A 13,775-nucleotide genomic window follows, 5' to 3' on the forward strand; every position below is an offset into this window, starting at 1 on the left:
TTACAAGCTGTGTGACCTTGGGCAAGTCCCTTAACCTGAATGCATCCTGATTCATATCTGGCCCCTGGACTCAGATGGCTCCGGAGGAGAAAGTAAGGCTGGTGACTTAGCACAGGACCCCCCTGTGACCCTGGGCAAGCCACCCCAACCCCATTGCCCTGCAAAAACAAACAAAAAAAAGACCAAAAATATAATAATAATAATAATAATAGTAGGGGCAGCCAGGTGGCACAGCAGATAGAGCACCGGCCCTGGAGCCAGGAGCACCCAGATCCAAATCCAGCCTCAGACACCCAGCAATCACCCAGCTGTGTGGCCCCAGGCAAGCCACCCAGCCCCATTTTCCCTGAAACCCCCCAATAATAATAATAATAATAATAATAAATGTGCTTCATGTCATGGCATCACCTCGCTAATATTGTGGTCTTCTTTGAAAATGAAGAACAAAATGTTATTACAGGAAATAATACTTGTTTGCTACCTGATCTCCTTTATGGAGAGATCCTTGTTATGAGCCAGACCCTCAAAATGCTGATAAAGTTATAGATCCTTGAATTTATTCGTATATATATATATATATATATATTCAAATTTACCTACTGTGTGCATCTTCTCCCCCCCCATAGACTGCAAGCTTTTTGTCTCTATCCTCAGAATCCAGAACATAGTTACTGTTTTACAAATGGTTATTGAGTTGAATTAAATTTAGTAACCAAAGAAGGCACTATTAATTTCTCGTTAAAAATGAAGAAACTGAGTCCCATTGGTTAGATGATGATTAAAAATACAGAGCCCTATATTCACTGTATCAAGGGTTAAGAAAGGAGACTCTTGAAAAAGAGATCCTTCCTTTCCCGTTGGGAACGAAGCTAGAGTCAGGAGGCTCTAGGTAGGCATCTCTGCATAAGAGTTCTGGTCATGACTTTTATGTTTCTGATTTTCTTCTGTCCCATATGCTCCAGGGCAAGGATTTTTCCTTCCCAATCATTTCAGGTTAAAATATATATATATATTGAGCTCCCAATATATTAAAACTCACTTCAAGCCAATTTTCAACATAGTAGAAAGAGCTCTGGATTTGTAGTTACAACTTCAATTATTCTGATGACTTTGTTGGTTTACCAGCTAGGTACCTTGGGCAAGTCACTTGCCATCTCTGAGTTTACTATTGTAAAATGTAAAATTTACATATTGTAAAATGAGGAGGTTCGTAAGTCTCTGGAAATCTGATGACACATGGTCATTCTCCTTATCCAAGTCTGTTGCCTTTAGTTTCTTGCTGAATGGTAGTGTCTCCAGTAGAGGGCCACCAGTGCCAATAATCAGAACACAGATGATGGTAGGGATGGGGGCAATCTCAATTCACATTTGTATAGCACTTCAATGAGATCGGAAATGGTCCTATGCAAGGTACCAATCACTCAAAGAACATTTTTGGAGGGTCCCCTCCCTACCAGCCTATGCTCTGGCCTCAAAGAATTTCTTTTCTGCTGGGAAAGAAATTTGCAGATAAACAAAGGCTCCATAACTATTCTGTGAAGAAAAGAGTTCAAATAGTGTCATTTCTAATTTACAGGTTCAAATAAAACCCCACTATGGTTCTGGAGGAAAGTCAGATCATAAAGCTTAGAGAGCCCAGAAGGGGCGATAGAGGTCACCTAATCCCACCCCCTCATTTTATAGGGAAGAGAAAGGAAGCTCAGAGAGGAGAGGTAGGGGACTGGCCCGGGGTCACACAGCTGGTGGAGCCCACATCTTGTGTCTTGGAGCCTGGCGTCATTCTACAGCACCAGGCTGAGAAGGGAACCTTTAAACGATTCCATCTGTTAACACATCTCATTCCAGCTTTGCAGGCTGAGGAGGTTGTAACTAATAGCCCAAATGCAGCCTGCGGCTTATCTGTGCTCCCTTTGCCTTTGTGATCCCAGATCACTGTAAGGGCATCACTTCCCTGAGCATTTTTTTAAAAACAAGATTGAGTTTCCTTCTCATCCAGACGAGGTGCTGGGACCATCGATGTCCAGATCTTATTGCAGATCATCACAGAAGCAGTGTTTCTGATCTGGAGCCACTGGAACCTTCCTTAAGCAGCCCGGTGGCCCTATTGGCGCCGGATTGAGTTTGGATACTGATGAGCTTTACCTTGTGCTTTTCCCGAACTCCACTCATCAGCCTCAGCCTCCTAGCAGTGGAGCCACCATGGGCATCAACCACTATGATAGCAAGAACATTTCCCAAAGCAAAAGAATTTAGATCAAGGATTCCTAACCCTTCCCTTGTGTATGTCAGAAACACCTTTGGCAGAATGGAGAAGCCTACAGACCTCAGCACCATGTTTCTTGTTTTTTTAGAAAGATTTTATTTATTTTGAGTTTTACAATTTTTTTCCCCCCAATCTTGCTTCCCCCCCACCCCCACAGAAGGCATTCTGTTAGTCTTTACATTGTTTCCATGGTATACATTGATCTCTGTTGAATGTGATGAGAGAGAAAGCATATCCTTAAGAAAAATAAAGTATGAGATAGTAAAATTACATAATAAGATCATGGGTTTTTTTTCCTAATTTGATCTTAATAGTCTTTGGTCTTTGTTCAAAGTCCATAATTATTTCTCTGGATACAGATGGAATTCTCCATTGCAAACAGCCCAAAATTGTCCCTGGTTGTTGCACTGATGGAATGAGCGAGGCCATCAAGGTGGATCATCACCCCCATGTTGCTGGTAGGGTGCCACAGTATTCTTCTGGTTCTGCTCATCTCACTCAGCATCAGTTCATGCAAATCCCTCCAGGCTTCCCTGAATTCCCTTCCCTCCTGGTTTCTAATAGAACAATAGTGTTCCATGACATACATATACCACAGTTTGCTAAGCCATTCCCCAATTGAAGGGCATTCACTTAATTTCCAATTCTTTGCTACCACAAACAGGGCTGCTATAAATATTTTTGTACAATATTTTTACCCTTTTTCATCATCTCTTCAGGGTATAGGCCCAGTAGTGGTATTGCTGGATCAAAGGGTATGTACATTTTTGTTGCCCTTTGGGCATAATTCCAAATTCAGCACATGTTTCTAAATGAAGAAAATAAAAATGCATAGGATTATAAAGGAAACCAATTATATTGAAATGCAGTTGTCAAAATATTTAAAATAAAAACAATTTCACAGACCCCACCAGATGAAGCCCAACTTCAGAGGGAAATGTAGCCCAGCTCTGGTGATTTTTCAAGCTGGAGGAAGTGCTGAGACGCTTTCTTCCCAAAGCTCTGAGGGGCGGAAGCCTGGAAAATAGAGTCAGGGACAAGGACAATGCTGGGTAATAGAAAGTACCCTCCTCTTGGAGAGAAGGGTCCTGGGTTTGAATGCTGACTCTGCTACTTAACCCTCTTATTTCTGATCACTTGCTTCCCTTTGCTGAGCTTCAGTTTCCTCTTTTTGTTAGATGATTTTTAGGGTTCTTTCCAGCACCACATTTCATGAACAACTGCAGAGACACTGAAGCATGGGGGGGGGGGGGGGCCCGGAGAGTCTGAACTGCTATCTCTCCCCCTTTCCCACAGGAGTCACAAGCACAATATTGAGTTGCGTTACTTCTCTCTAGATTTTCAGGACTCCCCACTTGCTCTCCTTGAGAGTAGGATCACCGCTCAGATCTCCCATGGAGATTCCCCCATGGTCTTATGTGTATCCTCTTGTAATAGTGTGTCTTGCTGTAATCTGTTTGATCTTATTTCTGACATTGTAAACTCCAGAAGGCCGGGACTTTGACTTACCTAAAGTTTGTACTTATGCCATATTTTAGATTGTTTGGCTAAGTCTGGACAGTAACCAACAAACAGCAGGTACTTAAGTGTTTGTTGAATGAATGATCTATCTGTGCCTTAGTTTCCTTATCTATAAAATAGTTTAGCTCTGATCTTCTATGACTGCCCTTGTATACCTACCCTCTGTACCTCAGTTTACTCATCTGTAAGGTAGATAGATCTGTGATGACTTTCTGGGACTGCCCTTCCACAAATCACTCACCTCTCTGTGCCTCAATTTCCTCATCTGTAAAATGATCCAGCTCTAACCTTCTAGACTGCACACATCACTTAGCTTCTCTGGGCCTCAATTGAATCATCTGTATGATGATCCAGTTTTGCTCTTTTAGGACTGCCCTTATACATATCATCTAACCTCTCTGTGCCTCAGTTTCCTCATTTGTAAGATGGTCCAGCTCTGACCTTCTATGACTGCGCTTGCATCTGTAAAGCTTTAAATGTGTGATCCTGAGACCTCATCAGCAGGTAAAACAAGTATTTGAGGCAGAATAAAAAAGAATAAGGAACAAGGAGAGGAATCCTGCATTACTTCTGACAGGGTTAAGACGAGAGGTTTCAGGAGGAATGTGCACAAATGTCTTTCTGTGAATGTGACCTTAAAGGCTGCTGGGGGCAAATGGAGGCTGGGAGGCGATCCTTTTTAAAAAACTCTTCTTCCAGGAAGTGTGTTGGAGGGAAGACTGCTGTCTAGGCCTCCCCACCCTCCCCCTCGCTATCCCGTATGTAACTTGTCCAGAGCTGTTGGGATGTTGTCTCTCCTAATAGCCTAGAACTCCATCAAAGCTGCAACTTTGGAGCTTTCTTTTTAGGCCCAATGCTCAGCTTGGAAGTAATACATCAGCAAAGTGCTTGGAACGAATAGATGGGCAATAAATACGAGTAACTTGTAGGCCCCATTTCCCCTTTCTGTTTCTGAGATGACTACAGACTTTCCTCACTGGCAGAAGGTTGGGCTAGGTAATCTCCCAAATCCCTCCCATCTCTAACACTGTAGTTATTCTCATCTCTCATCAATGAGGCCCAGAATTCAGAATTAAGGACCTAAATCTTCTGATTTGATTTTCGTGTCCCACCTGAATAGCATTGGACTACTACTGAACGTTGCAAGAGATGGAAGCTGGAAACAGCCAGGCTCACCTTCAATCCCTTTTAGGATCCATCACCCCAAAGACCTAGACTCCAAAGGGCCTTTCCAAGCCAAGTAGTAATTGGATCATACGTCTAAAAATGGAAGAGAGAGACCATTAGTCGAGGGATAGGGACAACCGGGCGACATGGAATCAGGAAGACATCTTCCGGAGTTCAAATCTGGCCTCAGACACTTCCAAGTCGAATGGCCCTGGACAAGTCATTTCACCCTGTTTGCCTCAGTTTCCTCAATTGTAAAGTGAGCTGGAGAAGAAAATGGCAAGTCACTAGTTATGTGAGCCTGGGCAAGTCATTTAACCCCATTTGCCTCAGTTTCCTTATCTGTAAAATGACCAGGAGAAATGGCAAATCACTAGCTGTGTGAACCTGGATGAGTCATTTGACCCTGTTTGCCTCCGTTTCTGCATCTGTAAAATGAGCAGGAGAAGAAAATGGCAAACCACTCTAACATTTATGTCTAGAAAACAGCAAATGGAACAGCAAATGGGGTCATGAAAAATCAGACATGACTAAAAAACAATGCAATGGGATCATTTATTTGGAGCTGAAAGGGACCTTAGAAACCTAATCCATTCTCTTTATTTCATAGGACCTTGAACTTAATCTCCAGCCCTCTGAGATTTAGCCCAGATTCATAGAGGAAGGTCATTAAAGTGACTTGTTCAAGGTCACATTAGTAGCAGAGGGCATTTTGAAGCCAGATTCCCTTAACTGCAAAGCCAGTGCTTTCCCCACAATTCCATCTCGCCTCTGAAATAATCCCACAGGCAGAAAAGAACACTGGACTGGGTCAGAAGACTTTGAAGTGTCTGAAGACCTAGGTGACTGTGGAGAAGTCACCTCACAGCTTCAGCCCAGAAAGATGAAGGGAATAATCTCTAGGGTTCCTTCCAGAGCTAAGTGAGTTCTGCTGCCTCCATCTGCCTCCAGATTGTTCCTTTCTCAGGGTGATACTGGTTCAGAAAAGGCAATGCCAGGTCTCTGATAGCCAAAACAAGGCAGTCACTGCCCTTCCCTCCTACCACTCCCTCTCCAACCATAGCCTTGAGACACAGAAGAGAGGAAATGGCAATAAACCATCTGCAGGTGATGAGTATTCCAAAGGACATGGAAAACTCCAGGCAGTGAAAGGTGAATCAAAAGTCACTAACTCTTTTTTTTTGGGGGGGGGGGCATGAGTGAATAGGAGTATGTGAGGAGAGATAGAGACAGAGAGAGAAGGAGAGAGGGAGGGAGGGGGAGGGAGAGAGAGAGACAGAGAGAGGAGAGAGGGAAGGAGAGAGACAGAGGGAGACAGAGACAGAGTGAGCGAGAGAGACAGAGACAGAGAGAAAAGAGAGGAGAGAGGGAGGTAAAGGGAGAGAGTGAGAGAGAAGAGACAGAGACAGAGAGACAGAAAGAGAGAGAAGGAGAGAGGGAGGGAGAGGGAGAGGAAGAGAGGAGAGAGAGAGAGAGAGAGAGAGAGAGAGAGAGAGAGAGAGAGAGAGAGAGAGAGAGAGAGAGAGAGAGTGGTGAGTGGACAAAGGAGATTGGCAGCACAGCTGTTTTGAAAAATGCTTCCTGTTTCTTTAAAGGAGCTCATCTGGGCGGCTGGAGGCTGGAAAATCTCCTGGCTGGGGGAGCAGCCTCCCCTCGCAGGCGGCCCGCTGACTGATCTCCCTAACAGGGCTTCTGTGTAAACTGAGGCTAAACAAACACAGATGGATCTCAGCGTGCATTCTCCAAAAATGCTGGCCAGGCGGCAGCGACTTCAGATGACACCCGGCGCGCTCCGGCCCCGGGCCGCCTCCCCGCGCTCCTGAGCTGCCCCGGCGGCCAGACAGAGACAGGGGGAGACAGAGACACAGACACAGACAGAGACCGAAAAAGTGAGAGACAGAGAGACACAGGGAGGGAAAGAGAGAAGGACAAGTTCAGGGAAAAGAGAGCGAGAAAGAGAGGGAGGCAGAAAGGAGAGAGGGAGAGAGGGAGAGAGAGAGAGAGAGAGAGAGAGAGAGAGAGAGAGAGAGAGAGAGAGAGAGAGAGAGAGAGAGAGAACACAGAGACACAGAGACACAGAGATAGACAGAGAGAGAAGGAGACAGGGAAAGTCAAGGGAACAGAGAGAGCGGGAAAGAAGAGCGAGCGAGCGCCCGAGCCGGCTCTGCGGGGGCCGCTGAGGCAGGGGCGGCCGGCGGCCGGGGGTCGGGGGGCCCGGGGGCCCGGGGCGCGTCCCCGGCCCGCCCCGAGGATGAAGAGCCTGCCGAGCCCGGAGGGGGGGCCGTGGCGGAGCCTGTGCCTGCAGGAGCCGGGCTGCCCCAGGAAAGGCAAGAGGAAGAGCCTGGAGGGGGGCCCGCGGCGCCTGAGCGGCTCCCGAACTTTCCGGCCGGACCCGCCGGCGGCCGAGCCCGCGGCCAACGGGCTCCGGGAGCGGCCGGAGCGGCCGAGCCCGGCGCGGGGAGCGGCGGCGGGGAGCCCCGAGCCGGGGGCGCTGCCGGGGGAGCGGACCGGCCGCGGCGGCGCGGGGGCCCCCCGGGCCGCCGAGGGGCTGGACGTGCGGAAGCGCGCCTTCCCCCCCGGGGCGCCCCCGGGCCCGGCGGCTCCCGCGGGGGGGCCGGGCCGGCCGCGAGGCTGCGCCGCCTTTCGGGGAGCCGAGCGCGCGCCCCCGGCTGCTGCTGTGCCCGCCGGCGCCCCCCGCGCCCCCCCGCGCCCCCGCCGGCGCAGCCCCGGCCGCCCGGCGGCGGCGCCTTCTCCTCCGTCCCCCGCGTCCTCTACCCGCCGCAGCCCGAGGCGGCGTCCCCCCGGAAGCGGCCGGCCGAGCCCCCCGGCGTCTCCTCCGAGGTCAAGGCCATCCAGCAGACCCGGCGGCTGCTGGCCAACGCTCGGGAGCGGACCCGGGTCCACACCATCAGTGCCGCCTTCGAGGCGCTGCGGAAGCAGGTAGGGGGCGCGCCTCGGGGGCGGGGGGCGCTGGCCTGGCGGCTCTGCACCCGGGAGCAGCTTGGGCAGGAATCTGAGCGAGCCGGGGCCCGAGGCGCATTCCCGAGTCACAGCGAGGGCCATAGGATCCCCACATGTCATGTCCCTAGATGGCCCCCAGCCTCAGTTTCCTCCTCTGAAAAACGGGAGGGTTCCACTCTGGATGCGTTCCGGCTGCAGATGGACCCCAGGACCCCGCGTTCTGCCTCCTGTACCTACCCCCCCCCCCATCAAACGGACCTCAGAATTGCCTTGGGACAGAGAAGTGGGTTTTGACGTTTATTACTATTATTACTATTGTTATCTTCCTCCCCCTAGAGCTAGCCCCCCTTCACCTGTAGGAGTTCCGAGCCCCCCACCCGTGGGGTTAGGCCTCCCTAATGAGAAGGCATCTGCTTGTTTGCCTGCAGACGGGATGATGCTTTTGTCCTTCCTTCTGGGAAACGATGCCATGACGAGCATGAAGTGGGGCTGAGGAAGGGGGGGGGCTGTGCTCAGTCCCCTGCCTCCCCTTCTCCTCCAGAGCCCTCTGGCTCCAGTGGTCAGATAGGAATCAGGACGACTGGAGATGGCCCTGGATGCAGCCAGGGTGAAGAGACTTGTCCAAGGTCACACAGCTCGTGCCTGTCAAGTGTGTGAGGCAGATTCGAACTGCCATCCTCCTGACTCCAAGGCCAGGGCTCTCTATCCACTGCGCCTTAATGAGTGGATGAACGGAGAGGGTGATAGGGATTGGAGAAAGAGGACCTGGATGAGAACTGGCCTTTCTGCCCCACCCGCTGAAGGCAGGGCTTGGCTACTTTGAGAGTTGTGCTGATCTGCACTATCTCCTTATTTCTGCCTCCGAGCTCCCTTGGGGACTCCGATTAAGCAAGTTAATTGGTTTTATTTATTGATTTGATTTATGCTTGCACATATTCTTGCCCTCTCTCCCCCACTAGAATGTAAGCTTCTTGAAGACAGGGACTTCCTTTTTCCCTTTGGCTCTCCAGCTCCTACGGCTCCTCATAGTCTGAGCACATAGTAGATGCTTTATCAGCTTGTGAATGAATGAATGATGTCGGTGTTGGTGTGGATGAGTCACAACTCCTGGGGGCTGGGGGCTGCCATTGCCTCCTGAATTGCTTTGCATCTGGAGAGACAGACAGATTCCTATGACTGGGCAGTTTGGTGCCTTCTGACTTGAGACCACATATTTCACTTTTCTGGCAGCTGAAAATTCCTGTCTTCAAAAACACTCCCTTGGATTGGAGGAGGAGGTGGGGGGAGGAGGAGAGAGGAAGGCAAAAGAGCCTAGAGCCCTATCTCAGGGTCTGAATGGACACAGAGCCTCACCCCCCCCCCCAACCTGGGGAGGGTGAACTGGTTGGTATTAGAACTAGAGATCTAGGAAGAGGTAGATTAGGAGAGTGGACATCTGGAGGAATGGAGAAAACTCCTTTCCTTACCTTAAAAGCGCATGGTCTTGCCTGCCTATAGAGAGATTCCGGATTAGAGGGAGTGGACTGGGGGAGGACTATGGGGAGCAATCCTTCTCCAATCTGTCTCTCCCCTTCCCATGCCAGAGCCAAAAAAGTCCCCAGTCTCAAACATCCACTTCTCTTAATTCCTCCAAAGGGACTCCCCCCCCCCCACCCCATCCAGAGGTACCTTGGCTGGTCTGCATCTGGGTCACTTAATATCATGAATGATGGCATTCTCTGGGATTCTCAGAATTTGGGAAGTCAGAGAAGAATATACCCAAGAATATATCTCTTGCCCTTTTCAAATACTTTGCCAGTGAAGTAGGGTAAGCCAAGTAAGTAGGGTAAACCCTGCTGAGCTATCTGATCATTGGGGTTCCTCTCTCCCTTCAATAGTGAGTGGTCGCTATTACCAATGTAATAGTGACTCTAACACTGAGCTTTCTATCATTATTATTATCATTATCATTCTTCTTCTTCACCCTCTGACTCCAGATGGTCCTGCTCCTAAATAAGCAGCTACTTCAGCTATCTTAAACAGGCATTCCCCTAAGTATTCCCTTGCCGGACACCAGTAAGGTCCCTGCTAAGTAATTAGCTAGCATTGATGTAGTGATTTAGTTTTGCAGAGTGCCTTAAAAATGCTACCTCATCTGACCCCCAACAACAAAAATAACTCCATGAGGTAAGTACTAATCCCATTTTACAGAAGAGAAAATCGAGGCAGACAGCTATTAACTGACTTGCCCAGGATCACGTGATTAGTAAGTATCTGAATCAGGATTTGAACTCAGGTGTTCTGGATGGTAGACTGTTCAACACTCTAGTTCACCTTGCTGCTAAAGTTTTGCTAGTTCTTGCTTCACACTTTGTTTTCTGTCGTAATGAGAAGGTAAAGCTGGGAGACCAGGGGAAGAGGTGTGGTAGAGGCTTCAGTGTATAGAAGAGAGGAAATCTGGATTCTTAATTTCACTTGTGTGTGTCCTTACCAAGCAGGCCTCTTCATCCCTTGGCCTCAGTTTCCCCATCTGTAGATTAAGGGGGTTGGACTTGTGGATTTCTCAGCTCCCCTTTAGTTCAAGTCCTAATGGTCCACTGAGATCCCCTGAAGGGTAAGCCCCTTGAGGAGAAAGGTCCTGGAATGACTCTTTTTAAGTTAAATTATCATTTTAAGGGGCAGTAGGGAGAAGAGGAGAGTTTAAAAAAAAATACATGAATCAGATTTTTAAAATGGCTTTTTATTCCCAGAGAAGGTGAACCAGGGTCAGATCATCACCAAACAGCATCCCTGTGATGCTTATGCCAACTATTAGGCAGCATTCCCTTTGGCATCATCCTGACATGGGGCAGATGTCTTTTCTGTTTGTGGCTTTGGAGGGAGAGGATCCTGCAGCATCCTGCCAGTCTCTGGTGCAAACCCTCACAGACTTGGACTTCAAGTGGCCCTCATACTAATACTTTGTCCGAATGAAATCCTTTGCTTTGGAAACATCCAATCTTATTTTTATTGATGCCCGTTATTTTTTATATCACATTCATTTCCAAATATATCCCACCCCTTACCCAGTGAACCATTCTTTAGAAGAAAGACTTTAAAAAGTGGGTCATCACAAATAGCCAATATATCTTCTAGATTTGCCTGCACATACAGCGTTCCATACCCATAGTGCCATACTTCTGAAAGGAGAGGGATGCACTTTATATAATTTGTACTGTATAAATATTGAATAAAATGCTTTTACCCAATTCAGCCAATACTTATAAAGAACCTAGTATAGTCAATACATTGATTTAGAGATGAATGAAAGCAGGGTCCCTGCTTCAGGTGGAAGCAGATGGAGGAAACTGGAAAGATTAGAGTTTGAATTCTGCCTTCGACAGTTTCGATTGTGTGACCCTGGGGCAAGTCATAATCTCTTAGTGTATCAGGGATCAAACTCCAATAGAAATGGGGACCATGAAACCACCATACATAAGATTCCCTGTGGTATGTGGACTTCAAAAGCCACATATTAACATTATCTATGTCATATAGTAATTTAATTTTCTTTGTCAAATATTTCCCCATTCCATTTTAATTTGGGAGTATTGCTGGTGGTTGTCCCACTGGCTATCCAGGAATTAGATACCCCAGTTCGAGGCCATTCCCCAAGACTAGAAGGTACAGAACTTCCCTGGGATATGGGGTTCACTATCCCAATGAGATCTCAGGTTAGGTTCCTTTGTCTACCCTCACTTGTAATCCTGCTAGAACAGCTAAGGCCCTAAATACATAGCAGAAGGAGTAAGTAGACCAGAGAGGGTTGAGTTAAGTGGGTTGGGGGAATCATTTCCAGTAAGATGGGGGTGCAGGGAATGAGAGAAGGGTTCTCTGGAACAAGTGGAAGTTGGACTGAGCCTCAAAGATTGAGTAGTTGCAGAAGTAGGGAAGGCATTCCAGGTTAAAGAAATGAGCATTTATAGAGAACCTTGCCCTCAAACAGCTTACATTCTATGGGAGGAATTCATGTGAATGTTTTGTCCATCATTGGTCAAGACGATCATGATGTCATGACAAGCACATGAACTGGATTTCTGTGTGTGTGTGTGTGTGTGTGTGTGTGTGTGTGTGTGTGTGGTGGTGGTGGTGGTGGTGGGGTTCCCATACTGAGTCACCAGCCTTACTTTCTCCTCCTGAGCCATCGAGGTCCAGGGGTCAGATAAGGATCAGGGTGATTGGAGATGGCTCTGAATGTGAGTAATCAGGGTTAAGTGACTTGTCCAAGATCACACAGCTAGTAAATGTTAAGTATCTGAGGCTGGATTTGAACTCCTGACTCCAGGGCTGTGGCTCTATCTACAGTTAGCTACCCATATTATTCTATAATATGAAATATATAAAATATATATATATATATATTATGCATAACATATATAATATGTTTATATTATAATTATAAGCAGAAGCAACAGATGGGAAAGAGATTTCAGAGGTAGAGTCCACAGAATATGGTGACTGCTTTAGAAGACCTTTCCATGCCTTAATACTTCCACTGTGAACAAGTAGAATTAAACCCATTTTATTGGATGAAAAAACTGAGCCTCAGGGAAAAAAATGGGTTGTTCAAGGTCATGAGATAATTCATCTGTGGAGCCAGATTTGGAATCCAGGTCTTTAGAATTCTGGCTCACTCTCTTTTCACAGACCCAACATTATCAGCTCCATCAGGTTTCCTCCAGACCTGGAGGATTTACTAACAATCATGTTTGGAAATGAAGTTGGCAAGCTCTGAGTTTCTCTCTCTGCAAAGGAGCAGAGCAGTTCTTACCCCTCCCTGCTCCATCCTCCCATCCCCAAAGAGGATTTATTATAGGAAAGGCTCTATTTTTCCAACCTGAAAGGGATCCCCAAGTCCTCTCAGCAAGAGGAGGGTGGAATCAGAGAATCATAAGGATTTTATAGTTAGCAAGGGCCTTAGGGATTATCCTCACTTTATAGATGAGGAAAGTGAGGTCAGTAACTTCCCTAGGCTAAGGCTAAATGGGAAGTAAGTGATGGGGTTGGGATTACAACTCAGGTCTCCTGACTATGAAACTAGCACACTTTCCAAAGCACCAGGCAGTCTTCAAAATTTAGGTGTTTAAAGATGAGGAATCTGAAGCTCAGAGAAAAGGGCCCCAAAATGCATACCCATAATCACACAGTGAGTGAATCAGTGGACAAGACAAAAGCAACAATAATGAGAATTATGGTGGTGAGAATAATAATGATGGTGGTGGTGGTGGTGGTGGTAGTGTTGATAATGATGATGGTGGTGGTGGCAGTGAAGATGATAGTAATGATGATGGTAGTGGTGGTAAGGATAATGTTGATGATAATGATGGCAGTGGTAGTGGTGGTGAAGGTGATGGTGTTGGTGGTGATGGTGAGATAAAGATGGTAGTGATAGTGGTGGTGAGGAGAATGGTAATGATGGTGGTGGTAGTGGTGGGGAGAATGATGTTGATGATGATGATGGCAGTGATGGTGGTAGCAGTGCTGATGATGATTGTGGAGATGATGATGATGTGGAGATAATGATGATAGTACTGGTGGGGATGATGATGATAATTGATATTTATCTAGTATCTTAAGGGTTACAAAGTAATTTATATATATATATATATATATATATATATATATGTATTTATCATGTCATTGGAGCTTTACGACAATCCAGTATTCTTATATCCATTTGGAAGGGGCAGAAATCAAAAGTGGAGAAATTAAGTCATTGTTCAATTCGTGGTCACATAATTTGAAAGTGTTGGAAACAGATTCTGAATCCAGATTTTCTTGACTCGAAGTCTCCAGGTGTCCAAGTTCCCAATCTAAGTCTTTCCCCATGATCCCAATTCTCTTC

General features: G+C 47.1%; 1 protein-coding gene and 1 long non-coding RNA gene across 2 annotated transcripts in view; one reads left to right on the plus strand and one right to left on the minus strand.

Moving 5' to 3' along the window:
* Window positions 1-2,423: 2,423 nt before the first annotated feature.
* Window positions 2,424-7,388, minus strand: LOC141495373 (uncharacterized). The gene is made up of 3 exons (XR_012470751.1): window positions 4,961-7,388; window positions 3,170-3,280; window positions 2,424-3,071 (listed from the first exon to the last, which is right to left on the minus strand). It is a non-coding gene; the product is annotated as an uncharacterized LOC141495373 (long non-coding RNA).
* Window positions 7,150-13,775, plus strand: part of ATOH8 (atonal bHLH transcription factor 8) — a 46,276-nt gene continuing 39,650 nt past the window's right edge. The window contains 3 exon segments of the mRNA XM_074196599.1: window positions 7,150-7,559; window positions 7,561-7,652; window positions 7,654-7,891. Coding sequence (XP_074052700.1) covers window positions 7,203-7,559; window positions 7,561-7,652; window positions 7,654-7,891 — 687 coding nt within the window. The 5' untranslated portion in view covers window positions 7,150-7,202.

Source organism: Macrotis lagotis, chromosome 1 (assembly GCF_037893015.1).
Source record: "Macrotis lagotis isolate mMagLag1 chromosome 1, bilby.v1.9.chrom.fasta, whole genome shotgun sequence".
In the NCBI taxonomy this organism is placed as follows: domain Eukaryota; kingdom Metazoa; phylum Chordata; class Mammalia; order Peramelemorphia; family Peramelidae; genus Macrotis; species Macrotis lagotis.